Source organism: Notolabrus celidotus, chromosome 2, assembly GCF_009762535.1.
Source record: "Notolabrus celidotus isolate fNotCel1 chromosome 2, fNotCel1.pri, whole genome shotgun sequence".
Taxonomy (NCBI): Eukaryota; Metazoa; Chordata; class Actinopteri; order Labriformes; family Labridae; genus Notolabrus; species Notolabrus celidotus.
The window spans coordinates 28947067-28965210 of NC_048273.1; the positions used below are offsets into that span (position 1 = coordinate 28947067).

General features: G+C 44.0%; 1 protein-coding gene across 1 annotated transcript in view; it reads left to right on the forward strand.

Moving 5' to 3' along the window:
* The first annotated feature begins 442 nt into the window (after window positions 1–442).
* Window positions 443–18144, forward strand: part of syde2 (synapse defective 1, Rho GTPase, homolog 2 (C. elegans)) — a 57719-nt gene continuing 40017 nt past the window's right edge. The window contains exons 1-3 of the mRNA XM_034677296.1: window positions 443–788; window positions 12740–13032; window positions 13914–14334. Of these exons, the coding sequence (XP_034533187.1) occupies window positions 659–788; window positions 12740–13032; window positions 13914–14334 (844 nt within the window). The 5' untranslated portion in view covers window positions 443–658. The remainder of the gene's footprint in view (window positions 789–12739; window positions 13033–13913; window positions 14335–18144) is intronic.

Below are 18144 nucleotides of genomic sequence, written 5' to 3' on the forward strand. Positions count from 1 at the left end.
AGCCAGGGGTCAAATTGACCCCAGGGAACACGGATGTGTATAAAATGTGTGGCGGAAATTGGAACATATCATCATATTAATGTTTCTGTTTACCCAGGTGTCCCCTTTGAATTAGGAAAAGTCATGAAATATGAAGAAAACATAATATCTTATATTTTTAGAGACGTTAAAACATTGAATGGGGTCAAATTGACTCCAATGATAACAGGAGGGTTGATATGTATGCGCTTGGCCTCTGAACTTTGAGCCAACAAACTATTCCAAATATCTGAGCTGCAAAGACGACGAGAAGGTGAGGTGAGGCGCTAGAGAGAAAGAAAGAGAGGGAAAGGGGAGAGAGAGAGAGAGAGAGAGAGAGAGAGAGCGAGCGAGCGAGCGAGCGAGCGAGAGAGAGGAAGGCAAAGTGTGTGCGTGTGTGTGAGTATGTGTGTATGGAGCAGAGAGGGAGGGAGGCAGAGAGAGGTAGTGCAGTTACGCAGAGTGATCCAGGAGTGAGTGAGGCGACAGAGCGGAGGTGACAGCGGAGAATGGAGAGGAGCCCGTCCGCCCGGCGAGCTTTGACCGCGGCGAGCGAGGAGAACCCACTCGGCCCTTTCTTTCTGGAGCAAGCGCGCTGAAAGAAACCAGGAGGGAATTACCAGGGGGGCAAAGGAAAGGAATGGCTGATCCTCTGCGGAGGACTTTACTAGCGAAACTCCGGGGGAAGAAATCCAAGAAAGGAGCGACAGTCGGCGGTGGATACGGCTCTGCTGCTGCTGCTGCTTCTGCGGCGAATGGGGGCCGAGAAGGTAAAGAAAAAGTTTTGCAGACGCAGCGAGACTCCGACGAGGCTCGCCCGGTAGTGTTGCTCACAGGGCTGGATTGCACCACCACAGAGAGAATGAGTACGTACGAGAATTGTGTTGACGGGCCGATGGTGCAGACAGGGGGGGTTGTGATAGTCCGGGAGAGTCGGCAAGGGTTGGAGTTTGCCGGCGCACGTCCCCAGGAGCGAATCAGCGGGGGCAGGGTTCGGGTTAATGAGGAGCTCCTGGGGGTCTCACTTCAAAGAGACTTGCAGTTTGGGGGACATGCGTTAAGGCAGGGGCATAGGAGCCACAACCAGGGGCCAAGATCCGGTGGCCAAATCACGTTATCGGCAGGGGTCCCGCTTGGAGGACCGCATGTGCAGAGAAAACACTTCATCTCGGTGCAGAGGCAGTGCAGCGTCGGAGATTCAATCGGGTTTGGGGACAATTCGAATCACATTTCGCACAGAGTAAGGGTAGAAACACAAACCAGGGTGAGTAAACCAGCAGAGGAAAGGGTTGCTGCCACAGGGACAGAGCCAGAAGACAGAGGGCTCTCCCGGCACATGGCAGGGACTGTAGTCGCTGTAAATGAACGCAACGCCAATTGGACTTTTGACAACGATCAAACATTGGAGACGAACTCGCAGGTTTACGCGGCACTTATTCATCCAAACAGTGCTCACAGTGATGTTGAAGAAAGCATGTTGATTAGAGATGTTGAGAGTTACGGGCCTGCAGATGCAGGGGATATGAGAGGGCCTGCAGGTAGTGTGCTGAGTCCGACTTTCTTCCCTACAGAGCTAGAAATCTGCAACATTACCATGACAGAGGCGTCCCTTAGATACACTTTAGATAGTGAGGATGATGATTATTATGATAATGAAATTCTGCCTTTTTATGAAACTATCAGAGCAAGAAGTGAGAAAGCAGAGGTTACAGAGCTGCAGCAGCCTGGCCTGGATAAAGATGACAGCAGCAGCGCTCAGGAGACAGACAGACTAAGAAACCAGCTAAAAGAAGCGTATTACCTTCTTATCCATGCTATGAATGATATCAACATGGATGTCCAGCAGATTAGTGGTGGTCTGACTGAGCAGCAGGCAACCTCCTCCTGTAGCAGCCGCTCCAGGGATAGTCTGTGCTCCAGGTTGTCTGCCAAAAACATAGACAGCGACTCCTGGTCCTCAGGAGGAGACCACAGCCCTCAGCAGGTGTCTGACACTGACTCACTCCTGCTGTGCCTCACTGGGAACCTTGAGTCAGGAGTCAAAGGCAGACTTAGTAGTAAGAGTATGGTGAACCTGTCCTTCACTAAGTTTAGACCTAAGTTAGCTCGCTCTGCTAGTGATGGTGCTATCAAGTACTCTAGTGGACCCTCGCTCTTTTCTCAGACCCCAGAGACTTGTGAGGAAAAAGAGGCTGCGGAGATAACAGAGGCTGAAAGAGAGAAAGTCACAGGAGTTGGTGGGCTGTCAGGACCTCGAGGGCTTTACAGCGCCACCAGCAGTGATGAGCTGCTACAAGATCCAGGAGGTGATGAAGACCGCGGCGGGCAGCTCAATGAGAGCGGCGGCTCGGTCAACAGCCTCACAGGTTCCTCCGACAGCAACCAGGGCCCTGACAACAAGCAGGAGACCCGATTACAAGGGGTCGGCTCTGCCAACAAGGGGCCTGGAGTCACTGTCAACAAGATGCAAGAGTGGATGCACAAGGGTCGGTTGCTGTCGTCGGAGATGAAGCAGCGAATTGAAGGCTCAGCGTCACCCCGTGGAGGATGCCAAAGCCAGGATCACGGGGTTAAATCTGTCAAGGCCAAGTCACCTACAATCAAATCAAGGCAACAGCAGCTGCACCCAGGTAGGAAGGCTACACAGAGTCGCCTCAACTCCTGTGGATCCTCTAAAAATCAAAAGACCTCTCACCTTCCTCCTTCCTCCCGTCTGATTGTTGTCATCCTCCTCCTCCACTCATAGTCCGTCTGGTGGCAGTCCACCCTGCACTCTTCCTCTTCTGGATGCAAAGCAAAGGGACGAGACTCCTCAGACCTCTTTGCTTTCCTGTTAACCGGTGGCGGGTTCTGTTCCTTCACACTAATTTAGGTGCATTTTAACACTGAATTAATCGCACATGAGGCTGTAGGTGGGATCACTCACAGTGTAGATCAGTAACAACTAACTCACTTTCTCTGGTAGCTGCGGTGGTGGTTTTCATGGTGTTGGTGGTGGTGGTGGGTTTGTGTGTTTGATGTTTGATTATGTACCAATGTGTTTCTAAATGATGATCTATCTGTTCATATTAAGAAGCAAAACTGGAAAACATCTGTATCATGAAACTTATGACAGCAGCAGGTGAATGGTGTTGAAAACTCAAGCTCAGTTGGGTCTAATTTTTGCGAGACAGGGACATTGTGGCTTTCAATCAAATCCCCCGATCCTCCTCAGAGGAGGGAGTTTGCCTTGTCCATTTTTATGACTTCTCATCTACGTGGGTGTTAAACTTGTTCATTCTTGGGCAGAGCGGCTGTGATAAGCTAAATAATTGATTTGTTGATTCAAAAAAAAAGAAGACTACTGAAATGTTTCAGCAGTTTTTCAAGCCAAACTGTCAGTCATTTACTGGTTCAAGCTTCCTAAATATGAGGAGATGCCAGTTTTCTTGAGAGTAAATGGGAGGCTGTGGTTTTGAACTGTTGAGCTGACAAAAGAGGACATTTTGAGATGTCTTTCCAGGCTGTGGGACGTTATAATGAGCTTTGTTCTAATTTTCTTTGACATTTTTAAACTTTTGACAAAGAGTCCTAAAGTCATCGCAAAATCATCAATAACAAAATAAAAAATGTGTCTTGTGTTTTTTTAAAAGCTCAAAAACAGTTGAAAAAATCTCATTACTCTTCTTGCACACACTCAATTGGATGAACATGAACTGATTCTTTAACCACACTGCAGTGATGTCAACCACAACACATTTAAAGTCGATTATGTTACTGCTCACTGTGTAGTGCATGGATTTCTTTGTCGATGCTGACAAGATTCAGCTCTAAACAGAGCAGTTAGCTTGTTCAATAACCGGAAACTGTCAATACTGAAAACTTTATATTGGCACTTTTTTCTCCAGCTTTTATAACTACTGCTAATAGCTTCTTTGTCTGTTATGTATGTGTTTCTGATTGCCACTGTGGTAGCGTGTCAGCATGTGTGATGTTCTGACACTGTTTTCCTGAGTAAACAGATGACCTGCCATGTGCGCAGGATGTTGTTGACTATCAGTGTGCTCTGATGCTAGAAATAGAGTGTGATCTTCTGAGCGGGAGGCCCTCTGTGTTTGACTTCCAGCCTATATTGGCACATATAGCTCCAGTTTTAGCATCTCCAGCTCTTTCCTCTAGTTAAAATGAGAACAGGAGTCTTTTCAATACCAGTTTCCAAAGTGTTTACCTCCTCCATTCTTCATTTTTTCCCTATTTTGCTCAGCTTTCCCCTCTCTGTCCCCACTGAACTTTTCCACAGCTGTGGCCAGAGGAATCCAAAGCAGTAGAGAAGCCACTGCAGCCTCCCTCAGTGATCGTGTGTGTATGTGTGTGTTTCTGAGTGTGTGTTTAAGGGGGGGTTGGGCTGTCATGTTGCCTTCCTCCCCAGTCGTTTGGTCTGGACAGCTCCATGGTAACTTGCATTTTAAAGAGACTTTGGATTGAATATTTAGGATGCCATTCCTGTTGTTTAACTTGTTTGCGTTGTGTCACTTAATTCCTCACCATGAATGAACAAAATGAAGGGTGATTAAGTATTTATTAAGGTCAGCCCTGGGCTTATCTTGCCCCTGTGGGCCTCTCAGGGCCTCACAAAGAGCCATTTAAAGAAAGAAATGCCAAAGCTCTCAAAAGCTGCGGTGAATTGCTTGTCTTGGCTCGAAACTCTTCATTGAGTTTATGGCTCTCTCTTAATTCATGCAAATATTTAGACATTTCGGACTTTCTAAAAATAGACCTTCCTATTCCTCCCCTGAGCGTTAGTGTGAAGTGAAACCTCACAGAGCTAAATGTTAGCTTAATTAGACTGAAGCTAATTTACTCCTGTTCTGACTTGTAACTTAATTACCATGTAAAAGAAGTCGCCCATTATCTCCCACAGCTTATAGTGTCCCTCCTAAAACATTTACATGTGTGGGTGGGGAATATTGTGCACATGAGCATGCATATGCACATCTCTGCTGTGGACATGCATGTTTGTATTTGTAGGTGGAAGATTTATAGTTTTGTTGTGTTGCTGCAGCAGCAGAGGCTTGGGTTGCCAGCAGGCAGGCAGCGCACAGGTATCGTGTTTTGGCCACAGCTGAGCTCAGGAGTGATGTGTCAGTCAAAGCTGGTGTTGAGAGTAAGCCAGAGACAGCTGAAGAGGAGAGAGTTTGGAATCCACACCTGGATTTGTAAAATAAACTTAATTGGGTGTAAGTACCAGACAGTCTGGAGTAGAGCGGTGTTTGTGAAGAAAAGTGAAGTTTTTCTTCATCACCGTCCTCTAAATAGCGATCAAAGAGTTCTTCAGCAGAAATAAAATAAACATATTTACCCAAATGCTAAAGCAAAAGGTAACATAGTCAAACCAGCATCTTGTCTATCTGTTGAAGTGAAGCAGCTGAAAAAAATTTACAAAGCTAGCTGAACTTTGTCCATTTTCAAATTTACATCCAAGAAAATATATATTTTTTTTAGTCTAAGTCCATATGAAACAGTGTGAAATACATAGGTTTAGGTTTCATCATAAGCCATTTTCATACAGCCAGTCAAAGATGGGATATTTACGAACCTGTAACAACCTTCAATATGAATGTCAGAGGCGTAATGATGGGACCAAGATGTTCCATCGCTGCGGCTGCATGGGAGGTAGAAGTAGAAATATAATGGAAGTAGTAACAGAGGTACTAGCAACAGCTGTAGTAACAGAGGTGTTATAGAGGTGAGACAGGATCACTGAGAGTGGAGCCAGCAGGTCTGTGCGTGTGTGCATGGGAATCTTGCCCTGTGTTTACCTTTTGTGCTTCTGCAAAGTTGAATCTCACTCAGAAACCCATGTTAGCGCTGCTGCGGGATCAGTGTTTCATTTATTGGTTTATTTCAACAGGGACAGTGTACAGCCATTAAGTTGTACCAGAGTTAGCTATGAGCTAATTTACATCTGTAGTCCCTGGACAGGAGACAGAGGCAATGCCTCTGTTAAAAACACAATATAAAAAAGGGCTTGAACAGTATAAAACATGGACATGAGGGATTATGAAGCTCAAAGATGGTAGCCATCTTATTGGAAAAACTGATTTTGGGCTCACTTATGAACAAGGTGCAGCTGAGACCATAGCCTAGCCAACAACACAGTAGGCCACAACATGCCTACCTGTTGGGTAAATGAACCACACACCTATTTATGCAAACTGTAATATATTCAAAAGAGATGAGTAGTTAAAAAAAAGTTGTTTACTGCTATGACAAATAAAGACAAAAAGGGACCAAAGCCATTTTCAACAAGGCTGCTCTAAAATGGATATTTCTATATGGATTTTAATGGCGTTTGCCTGACTTTTAGTGTCAGGCTCAAGTGGACACTTGAGGAACTTCCGTTAGAATTAAATCCTAGGATTTCACGAGGAGACTGTTTTTCTGCATAATACAGTGACTTCTCGGGGTCCATGCTCCACAATGTGTCATTTTCACACTTTATTTTTCTTCATTAATTGAACACTAGTGATACAGTGTTGTAATCAATGAGCTTTACAGGTGCAGACAGACAGGATTTGTTACCTTTGAATTGACCCAGGCAAGCTGTGTACCTTTGTTGTCGGTCGTTTTGCTAGACTAAGCTAACCACTATATATTTATTGTACAGACATGAGAGACTGATTGGTTCTCTCGTCTTAATCTTGACAAGTAAACAGGTATATTTCCCCAATGTTGAACAGTTCCTTCAACCATCATGTCTGATGCACATTAATCACACAGTGCAATACAGCTCAACATCAACACTCTGGTCACATTAATTCCTGCTTGCTCTGTAAATTTAGACTGCAGGTGTAATATAACTCTCCTCGACTGCTGTCAAGTCATGTCAGAACGATGCAGTGTTCGGTTTCTGCCAGGAACCTTGTTACCGAGCTGCAGAGCTGTTGTTTTCTTCACATAAAAACACACACGGCTGATGGTGAAGCTCCAATAATTTTTCTTGTTGGTGTGTCTGTTCTCGGACAGATTTATGGAGGATGATAGCTCTAAAGACAGATCAGGTGATGGAGGAGAAACTTCAGGCATGAGGGTTCATACCAAGAGGGTTTATGAGATGTGTGAGTCACGTGGAGGTGTCTGGAGCTTGTCTGTAATATCAGTAAAAGTGAATGGATTGTGTTTGTTAGTTGGCAGCATTTTACCAGGAGCTACTGTGCGACATTGTTGAAGGGCCTTTCAGTGAGTTGTCTTACATTTAACTGTTGTTGTGGCCCAATTGGGTCAATGTGTGAGTCAGAGTCCCATTTTTAATTTGCGTAGTCCTCCTCCTGTAGCATTTCTTCCAGTTTTTGTACAAACACATTGAGACAAGACAGAAGATTCACTGAAAGAGCTGCACATTGAAAAGAATTTGGGTTTGAAGCCAACAAACTGAGGAGGAAGTTGCATTAGCATTAGCAGACTTTGCTGCCAGGACGCCTCAGCGGGATGCAAGTGTTGACATGTGATGCAACCCTGGACGATCCCAGCTCTGCCCTGGTGTAAAGAGAAAAATCTACACTGAGGATCCTCGTTAGCATATGAATGGATGTCAACAGGAATGTATGGCACACAGCAAAAGATTCCCTCTGAAGGCGGGGAGCCCTGAAACTTTGTATACACAACAAAAGTGTTGTCTGTATGGAGGAGAAAACTAGCTGGTGTGTGTTTTGCACTTATCAAAAGAGGAGAAAAGGAAACCTAGGAAATAAAAGAAAGCGTCTGGGAAAGTGGATCAAGTTTTGTCTTAGAGGAGAAAAAGATTCAGTCATTCAGAAGATTAAGACATGAGTATAATTGGGTTTTTCTGTCAGGCTAACGTGGCGCAGGTTCACACCAGCTCATCCAAGAAATACGAACAACGTTTGCATTCCTTTCTGCAGCTCAGACAAACCCACATCGCTCCTCCCTGTCCTCCTCTCACTCTCTCTGTCTTTATTTTCTCACACAGACGAGCACCCTTGCATGATGAGCTCCAGCCATCTGTTACCTTTAGGTCAGGGGTGTGACTTTAACGTGCCCCAAACACATCATCTTCATGCCTTCGCGACGCACAGGGAGATGAGCAGTGTTAGCTGTCAGAATCATCTTTTACTTTTAGTTGCTTTTGTATGATGTTAGCAGGTTTATGTGATGATCAGGGCATAACACCAGAAACCAACCAAAGTTGAAAGCAGCTGTCAACCTTGTTTTATTTCTTGGAGAGATTTCTGGTCATCATAAATCCAAACTTTAAAGAATAAAAGAATGAACTCTTCTTCTGTTGGCCAAAAAGTTTCCCCTTTCGAATACCTTGCTGGTTGTTTCTTTAGAGCAGCTGCATTTTCTAAAACAGTCACTTCAGGCTGCATCCCATGATGAAATGCAGATCAATCTTTGAATGAGGGGTGCCAGGGTGCTGGTTTGTCTTGGCGGTTCTGTCCCAGGCCTCATGTGTAGAGGCTACAGTCCTCAAAGCAGGCAGTCGGGTTTGAATCAGACCTGCGGCCCTTTGCCTCATTTCATTCCCCACTCTCTCTTCTCTTCTCTGTCCCCTTTGGATAAAGGCACAATAGCCCCAAAAGTCCAAGTTGCCAAGAAAAATAAATAGCACAAGTTCTGGAGGCCAACTTCAATGTTGCCGTGTAAAAACATGCAGCGTGTTCAGTTTAATGAAAGCTAACCGTAATGATAACCCTAACTCAAAAACAGCTTTTTAAAGTTGACAAAGAAACTAACATTTACAATATTTTTGTAACCGATCACATTAAGAACAAGGAGCAAGCTAAGCCTTTCGCATTTTGCCCAATCAATTTTTCTCTGTGCTTGATCGACGCCCTTGAGTAATCAGATGTATCTTTGCAGACGGTCAAACAGGTTCAGTTTGGCTTCAAAAAGTCAGCCATAACAGGTAGTAACAACTGTAATCGCACTGCACAACTCTATATTCAATTGTTTCTTTTACATTTCCATAAGATATTGAGAAATAAATCAAATCACAGCACAAAATCAGGATATTTCATCTGCAGTCTTAGAAAGGAAAAGTAGATGCAGGATGTGACACTGCTGTAAGAAATTAATATTAGAGTCAAAGTATGCTCAGTAAACTTTCATACGTGAAACAAAGAAATATAGCAGTTTTACCAGGTATAGAGACTCTTAAATCAGTTAAATGATCTTGTTTACTTTAGAATAACTTTGAGTCAGTAAGTATTGAAGGAGTTCATTTTTGCTTAGGGTGGAAAACACCTCAAAATATCTCCTAAATGTTCCTCTTTAGCCTCATGCTGCTGTAGTCTTACTTTCTTCTCCCTTTAATGTAAGTTCGACATTTTGGATACAGCTTATCCTGTTGGTTATTTTAAGAAAAGCAGACCTCCTCATCCATTTTTCAGCAGGCTGAATCAGACAGAAAGCAGTTAAAGTGGAAAAAGATGTTGAGAGGACTGGACAGTGTTGTAACAGTCTGATATTTAACTCCAGTGGAAAAATGACTAAAAACTCATATATATATAAAGTTAAACCAGTGTCCTCCTCTTCCTGTGTGTTGCTCCTCCTGTGTGACAGTGGAAGGAGAAGCCGTAAATCTGGAGCTGTGGTCTGGAATGCAGCTCGTGTCAGAACACGCTTCCTCTTCAAGTTATGAAAGACCCCTTAAAGGAGATGTGGCATGCTGGCAACAACTCTACGCACACATACATCTCACCGCTCTTTAGTCTCGTGTTACCTGACCGAGTGTTGGCAGCGGAGTTGGCAGATTTTGGAACTGTCTTGATCCTGAATCAAGTTTTTTGTTGCCAACTTATTTCAAACCTCTCCACCCAGAAAATATTTGCTGTGCAAATATTTTTGTGTGAATCAACCAAAGCTCCTTTGTCTTTGATATTTATTTGTAGTCTCTCTGACTCTGGCTCTGTGACTATAAGCCCTCCTTTTAATTCCAGTCACCCTTTTTTTGTTATGGTGCATCTGGTGGATGGATAGGTCCTCTATCCCAAACCCAAATGACTTTGGCTAGACAAGTTTCCCCTCCAGCTTGTCAAATCAGCTGCTAGTCTTAATTTTTACAAATAAATCAAACCTCAGTATGTATTTGTTTCTCTCATCAATCCCATCCAAGTCAACTGGTATGCTCTTTGTGATATGTTAGCTGACTTCCATACAGGGTCGATGTGCTGGGCTCCTAGACTTAAAAACATGGATGTAGTCTCGATGAAGTCAATCATTTGTTCCTCATGAGGTTTTGTGAAGCTCAATGATGGCAGTCACCATATTGGAAATGTTTCCACCAGGTAATTTCAGCTAATCTAGATATGATAGCATCGATCTATGAAGTCTAGAGGTAAGGTTGAGGCCACAGCTTTGACATAGGACACAGTTTTTGACACAGTTATCGATGAAATCTCTCCCTGTAGGGTTTTCATTTATAGTTAAATGAGCTACAACAATAATGTTTTGGGCACAAGGCTAGAAATATGTTTAATTTTCCTGTAAAAATTGGTATTTTAATATTGGCTCCAATATTGCACTTTGTGTTGGTTTCATTATTTAACACTGGAATTTGCTGCTCGTTTGGACCTCAAACTAAGCTGGTGCTTCTTGAGATCTTATTTTGCAAATCAGTTTCCAAGGCTAGTTTAAAACTAGTCTCTCCTTTTGCTATGTTCTTTTTTTGTGTACGTTTCCCAAAGTGTAGCTTCAAGACTTAGTTGAAATTGTCTGACAGAGTTCAAAGGGTTACAAGATCTTTCAGGCTTGATCACCTGAAGACAAACTCAGCAGATTATGACAGTTTGCCAGTTTAGGCTATCCCAGGCTAATTCAAACACAGTCCTTATTGTGTCAAGACACATAAGAGATGTTCTATCTGTAGAACGGCTCAGACTGAACACAGCAGAAAATAAGAAACACTTAAAGACGTACTCAACGCCCAGGTAGGGTGGTGGTCTAAGTAAAAAACAGATGAGGTTGCATTTTTTCTGTTCAAGCTGTTTGTTATTTGGGAGATTAGGAGGGCCTTAAAGTGGCCTCTGTTCTGGCCACTGAAAGCTGTTTTATATCCTCAGCAGTGTCTTATATAATCAGCTGGAACACAGAGGAATGGCATGTCCAACAGAAGCAATTTCATTACACTTTAAATCATTCCTGTCATATTTCCCAAGCGGGGAAAAAGTCAAGCAGTGAACTGAGAAATAAAGTTTGAGACTTGTTTTGTTGTGGTGAGGTGAGGTGAGGGGAGGAAAGTGAATTTTGGAGGTTTTACAGATGGCAGTAGTTATTGAAGATCAACACTGGCTGTATGGAGTTGACTTGCAGATGAAGGCTGGGCTTCATATAGAGGCTGTTCGGAGAGTCTGGTTGACTTCCAGGGAAAAGAAAATCCTAGTGGAGCCCTGTGCTCACTCTGTGCCGCTTTCAGGGCTTTTTCAATAAAAGCAACAGAGCGAAGAAAATACCTTTGTGTCAATCTACTGAGTAGAAGTTATATAATTCAGAACCATGTGATTTTTTTTAACATACCTCACTTCTTCTCTCTTGGACAAGTCTGGGTTAATAACACATAAAGAAAAAAACCCAGTTGAAGACATTCACACTTTTTTAAAAGGACACACTCTGGATGTTTGATTTCATAAAGTGAAACTATTTCCCAGGTCTGTAATTTGCTTTGTGTAGCCTGGCGTGCACGAAAACACATTTCCTCAAGGAAAAGAGAAGTTGTCATTAAAGCATGCGGAGGGGCTCGTCTGAGAGCTGCTTAGGATCAAAACAGTCTTTTGCACGAGCCTACTGTACATGTTAGAGCAAGACCCTGCCCTCAGCACCACACACACACACACACACACACACACACACACACACACAGACACGCCAACGCACATGCTCAGAGGTTGTTTTTCTCTGGCTGCATCTGCTCATCTTGAGAAAGTAAAAGCCCGTACATTCATTCGCTGCGATTTTTCTTTCACATAAAACAAATTCTGCGTACACGTTAAACCTTTGAATGCTTTCTTTTAGGCATTAAAGGGCCACGTCACCATTTCTACGATCTCCCTTTCTCTCTGCACATATATTTTAACACACAGATTTGACCACTTATTGTCATCCCCGCACACACACACCCTCCTCCTCTGCTCTATTTTCACAGCTGTAAACGCCAGCAGTTTCTCACTCCTTTTTTTTCTTGCTGTGATGGAAGATATGTGCGCTCAATCCCTCCATCTCCCTGTGATCTCTTTTGAATTCAAAGCCCACATATTCCCGAGGCGTCACGGAGGAGAAAAGAGGGGAGGTGCCGCGGGGGATTGTGGTGGTGTGATTGAAAGTTTGACTCCGGTCATAAAAACAGAATCACAATAACGTATCCAAAAGTAATGAATTAAATCAGGATGGAGCGAGAGAAAGCAAAGAGGTGCATGTCTTTTGTTGTGGTGACATAAAAAGGCAGAGTAGAAGAAGAAAAAGAAGCGATGAGAGCGGAAAGCACTTTCAAACCTGAAGGCATCATTCAGTGTTTTTCACACCTGTGTTTTCTGGATGCAGATGTTTTCCTCAACTTGGCAGGACATGAATACTGAGATTAAACTCCCTTCAGTCAATAATTGCTGAAATTATGATCAAAGTCATAATTAGTGGCTTTTTTTATTCCAACCAAATTATTTTTTACCGTCTCCTGGCATGAAGTAAAAACTCCCACTCTCTCTCTTTTCTTCCATCGCTCACTCAGCTTTCATTGAGACTCTCCAGTCCAACGGCAGGGAGTTGGGCCGGGCCTGTGAGTCTCCAACATGGCGGCCTCCGCTCACCACCATCACGGTCTCCAAGAAACGCAACTGGCTGCAGCAGAGCTCCCTCGGGAAGAATCACTGCACCAAGGACGAGCAGCAGGGAATGCTGGGAGCTGAGGAGGAGGGTGTCCAGAGCTCCCATCAGCCACCACCTCCTCCCAGTCCTTCCCCAGACCACCTGAGACCCTCAGGGGGGACCACAGCACGGCCGGTCCGCCTGCACCTGCCTCAGGTGAGCCTGGATGCCTCTGTAACAAGAGGAAGAGTTTAACGTTTGGGGTATATCCTTTTCCACTTTACTGGAAAACCCTTTTATATATGATTTAAAGCTTACCCGTTAACACTACCATTTCTTGGCTGTTTGATGTGCACAAAAATGGAAGTGTAAAACTACCTGTTATGGTTGTACAGTACAGTGACAAGTATGTCTGATTATTCCCTCCACAACACCACAAATAGTCCTGTAAACAAACAAGATGAAACATGGAGATCTTGTGACTCTTTTGAGGAGGGTGGCGGTTAGATTTAATGACCTTTGGACAGAGCAAGGCACACAGATTTGTTAGTTTCCTGTTTTGATGCTATGCTAAGCTAATCTGATGCATTTTCAGGGAAGCTACTCTTTTTAGACAAATCTTAGACTACAATTTTGGACACATTTGTATTTTTTTTAACACAATTTTTGGAGTTAAGAAGGGTCTTTTGAGGAAGTTGATTAAGCTTGCGGACCAAAATTGCGTGTTTCTTTAAGGAGGTGACAAAATATCTGTAACACTTTATCAATCTTTATTTATATAGCACCAAATAACAACAAATTTTATCTCAAGATGCTTTCCAAACAAAGCAGGTCTAGACCGTACTGTATGTTATATACTATTAACAAAGACCTAACATTAAGACAGGATAAGATCCAGTCCCATCTTACAGACAGGACTTACTCTGATCTCATCTTAATCCACCATGAGCAGAGCACTTTGCAGCATTTAGCAAGTTACATCGGCAAGGACAAACTTCCTTCAACAGGCAGAAACCTCCAGCAGGACCAGACTCATGTTAGACAGCCAGCCATCTGCCTAATAATAACCAAAAACATTGGCGTCTATATTTTTTTAGGTCAGTGTGGGTCAGGCCAAGGTATCCTCCCATCCTCGGAACGTGGACCCCACCGAAGAGAATGACGCTGACGACGAAGGAGAGATCTGGTACAACCCGATCCCTGAGGATGACGAGCCAGAGACATCCCACCGACCCTCCGTTCAGCTACTGGTTCCCTCTCGAGTCGAGCCCCAGAGGAGGCCGAGCAGAGGGGCAGATGTGGGTCACGGCGGCAGGAACCTTGGGGTTAGCAGCGGTGGCGGCGGCACCGGGCTAGAGGCACTCGGAGAGAGCCTCTGCGTTGTAGGGGGAGGAGGAGGAATGGGAGATGGGAGTCAGGGGAATGCTGCACATTCCATAGAGGCTCCACATCTGCACAGACAGATGCTTGCGTGTAAACCCCAGGAGGAGGGGGGGGCTTCCACCAGCAGAGCCACAGGTAAGACAGAAAAAAGACACCTCCTCTCATCCTCTTTTTACACCTCTTTCTGCCATTTTTTCTCACTTCCTCGTTTCCTCTTCTGTGGGGCTGATCCTTGAGGCCATTTAGTGTCTGTCATTCGTCTTTCAGTCAGTCATTCTCTGCAGGTTTTTGTGGTTGTTAACACCTTGAACACTAATTACAGCCGTTGTTAAAATTGTTCCCAATTTAAAGGATCAAGAGGCCTATTCAGAGGCTGCCTCTGGCTCTACCCCACTAAAGGGTTTGAGGTGGTATGGATTGAAAAAATATGTTGCCTGATTTGAAACCATAGCACTCCAAGCCCAGTTTGTATTTGTTGTGTTTGATTGGAGCAGACAGAAGCTGTTGCTGTCCAATCATATCTCTCTGTGTCATTGTCCCTCATTAGCTAAACTCGAATGGACATCAGCCAGGAGGAATTCAGGACCAGCATTCCTCAGGAAGGAATATCCGTTTACATGTGACTGCGAATTTAAAACAAAGTTATTAAGTGAAATCAATGTCTTTGTGTTTGCTCATTAAAGCTGCAGTCTCAGAAATGCAGAATGACTTTAAACACTCCGTCGAGTTCCCTATGAAGTCCCTTTTGTTCTCGGAGATTGTCGACAAGTTTAGTCTACAGCGACGGCACAATGATGACAGCCAGCACACGGCTCCCTGTCTCTCAATAAGCTTGCTCTTCTTTTTTCCAGCTTCCGACTTTTTGTTCCCTCTGATGTGGCAACATGGTAGTTTCAACCAATTGGCACATCTCGAGCTGAGCCTATAATTACAACTTTTGACAACACTTTTCTGTGGCACGCAACAGCCATTTCTCGTTGTCGGAGCACAAAGCGAGGCTGGGCTGTTTGTGTACGCAGAGTGAAATCTAATACTGAAGCTTTAGTGTTCGCAGACACGGTTTTACTGCAGGAATGAAGGCTTGAAAATGTTTTTCATCCTGGGATACTATGGTTGAAAAGTTGAAACAGCAAATCATTGAGACCTTCTCCAAGAGAGGAAAAGAATATTCTTATAAAACAGTGAAAGAGTGAGAAACAGTCTCTCAAAGCCAAAAGTTTGAACTTCTTTCAATACAATAAATCTAACAACGACAAAGAAGCAGTGTTGATTGGCTGCTGATAAACTCCTTGATCCTCATTTACTGGATACAAGCTCCTGTCTTTCTCTCTAATATTGTGTGTGGCTCAGCGAAACTCTCCGTCCTGAGAGACTTTCCCTCTGGGATTAGGATTAAACCGGTCCTGAATGAGTCTCTGTGCACCAGCCCAGGAAAGGCTCTAATCATAGCACACAAAGCTAATTAAATTGAGTCTATTTCTGCCTGCACCTTTTGATAGACCTACTGGCGAAGCTGATGAAATTCGCTGGTGTCATGAGGGCCCTCCATGCTGAGTTAGCAGATGAAGAGACATAATTGGAGGCTGGAGTTGCTTGTTCAGCTCTCCTGAACAAAAAAAAAGCCTTATTTCAAATTTTCCCCTGCGCTCTTTTTTGCCCTTTTCAGAAGTGATTCATTTTTCCATCTACCTGCCTCCACTCAAAGAGCTCATTTACATCCTGTAATAAGACTCTGTTTAATGGGAGCACTTTGGAGCCGGTCTGTGATAGTGTGGTTTCTCTGCTGCTCAGACTGGTTGCTGTGAAAGTGAGAAGCACAAGCAGAGGTGTGTTTTTTTCCCCCCTCTCTCTCACACCCCTCTCTCCGGAACTGCCCCCCTCCATGCTGCCTGTTGACTCTGCAGCTGATTCCTGCGGGTTTGGCGACGCTAGCCCACACTTCACTGCAACAAAAAGAGAGTAACAAGCCCGGCTACGTGTCATCACAGAGCAAACACTCATTACTGGTTGTTTGTGTGAGTGTGTGTTGAGTGCGGGAGGTTTACAGTCAAGAGGAATGGTGGGAATTGAATGTGTTGCTTCAACATCTTTCATATTGTGGTTGCTGCTCACTCTGCTTGTATCGGCTGCAGAATGACTCTGCACTCCTTCTGTGGGAGGGTTGGTGGATGGTGGGCTGGAGTGAAAAGGACAACAGCTCGCCGTGGGTGCTCACTCCATCCTACATCACCAGAGTTCTTACATTACAGTATTATTAGGACATCTTGGACAAGATGTGATGAATTTGTCAGTGTTAACATTTTTGGGAGGATGATGATTGGGATTTTTTTTTTTTTTTCTCCAACTTCAAAATAGTTTTAGTTAATCTCATTTTAATCAAAATCTGCCTTAAATGTATGAAAACAACAATGTCTGTCTGTGTTTCAACTAAATTCCTACCAATCCTGCTGACATGACCCCTGACCTCTGCTTACATCAGCAGTAAAAACTACTGAACATCCTTTTTTATTTATTTATTATTTTTAAGTCATGCATTTGGGCATTTTTGCCTTTATTGGATAGGAAAGCTGGAGAGAGACAGGAAATGTGGGGAGAAGGGAGTGGGGGAAGACCTGCAGCAGATGGTAGAGGCTAAGAGTCGAACCTGCGACCACTGTGACAAGGACTGTAGCCTCTGTCCATGGGGTTCACGCTTAGACCGCTTGGCCAACAATGCCCTTGGTTCCTTCAAAAAAGAAAGTAAATAAAAAATAGACTGCCCCGCAATGTAATTACTCTACTGTGATTATCTTTATTATTATTATACTTTAACATCTCATCATTTCTCTTAATTTTTCAGAGGAGTGACACATCCACAGCAATACACCCCCTTGATGTGAATTCCACAAAGTCACATCAGAAAACGCGACCTCTAGCCTCTCCGTTGAGCTCTACACTATTTTAGTCCCGTCTTTTGTGTCCTCTTTTTCAGATTCATCACAGTTATGAGCCCATACAGACTCCACTTTATCTGAAGGGCCAAACATTCGACAGGCTTCTCGTTGATTGAGTCCGAATAAGAGCGTCTGCTGACTTAATGAAGCAGTGTAGATGTAGATGACTCTCTGGGACTATAGCTCTCCTCTGTTCGGCTGGCTGGTTCTTTTTCCCCTCACCGGATACTCTCCAGACTCCTCGTGTGCTGCCTATTGACTGACTTTTTGTCCATCTGAATGCTCTATTTGTATGGAGAATAATGATTGATGGACTTTGGGGGTGGTGAGCATTCTGCATTCCCAATCTCTTGTTCTTTTCACGCCTGTTTGAGGGAATCTGACTTGGCCGGCGCTCAGGACATGATCAGAGCTATTTCTGGGGGTTGTTTTTGGTCACACTGGCTGTTACATTTGAGCATTGGCTCCAGCTGCTAAAGTTACATGAGAGTTCAGGCCTCCGAGTTGAGACTTGGAATCTAATCTCGGGCTGACGATTGCACGGTTGGGTCTGGAGGAAGTCAACAGCTCAGAGGAGCAGTGTTATGAGAGCAGCACTTCAAAACCAGAGCAGATTCCATAGCTTAGTGCTAGATGTGAAGTTCGGGTCACATAGTTCTCGCATGGCTCCTTCTTTCTGTTCTGTTTTTCATTTCAGCACAGGAGCAGCTGTGGAAAAGTGTTCTGGTGTCTGTTTTGATGAGTGAAGACTTTTATCTGTGAACACTAATGCATAATCCTTCCTTAATTGGTCATGCATGCTTGGGTGGTCACAACAGTATCTGAAGTTGAGTTGATCCTGACCAGGCTTCTGCTGACAGATTTTCCACATATATCCCTAACCCTCAACAAGTATTATCAGAGCAACTTACTTTCATTTTTCAATCATAATTTAAAAAGCAGTAAAATTCCTCCAGGGCCAAAGGCAAAGTCTCCACTTTGCCGGTTTCATCCTGCCAAAGGTCCAGAGTGA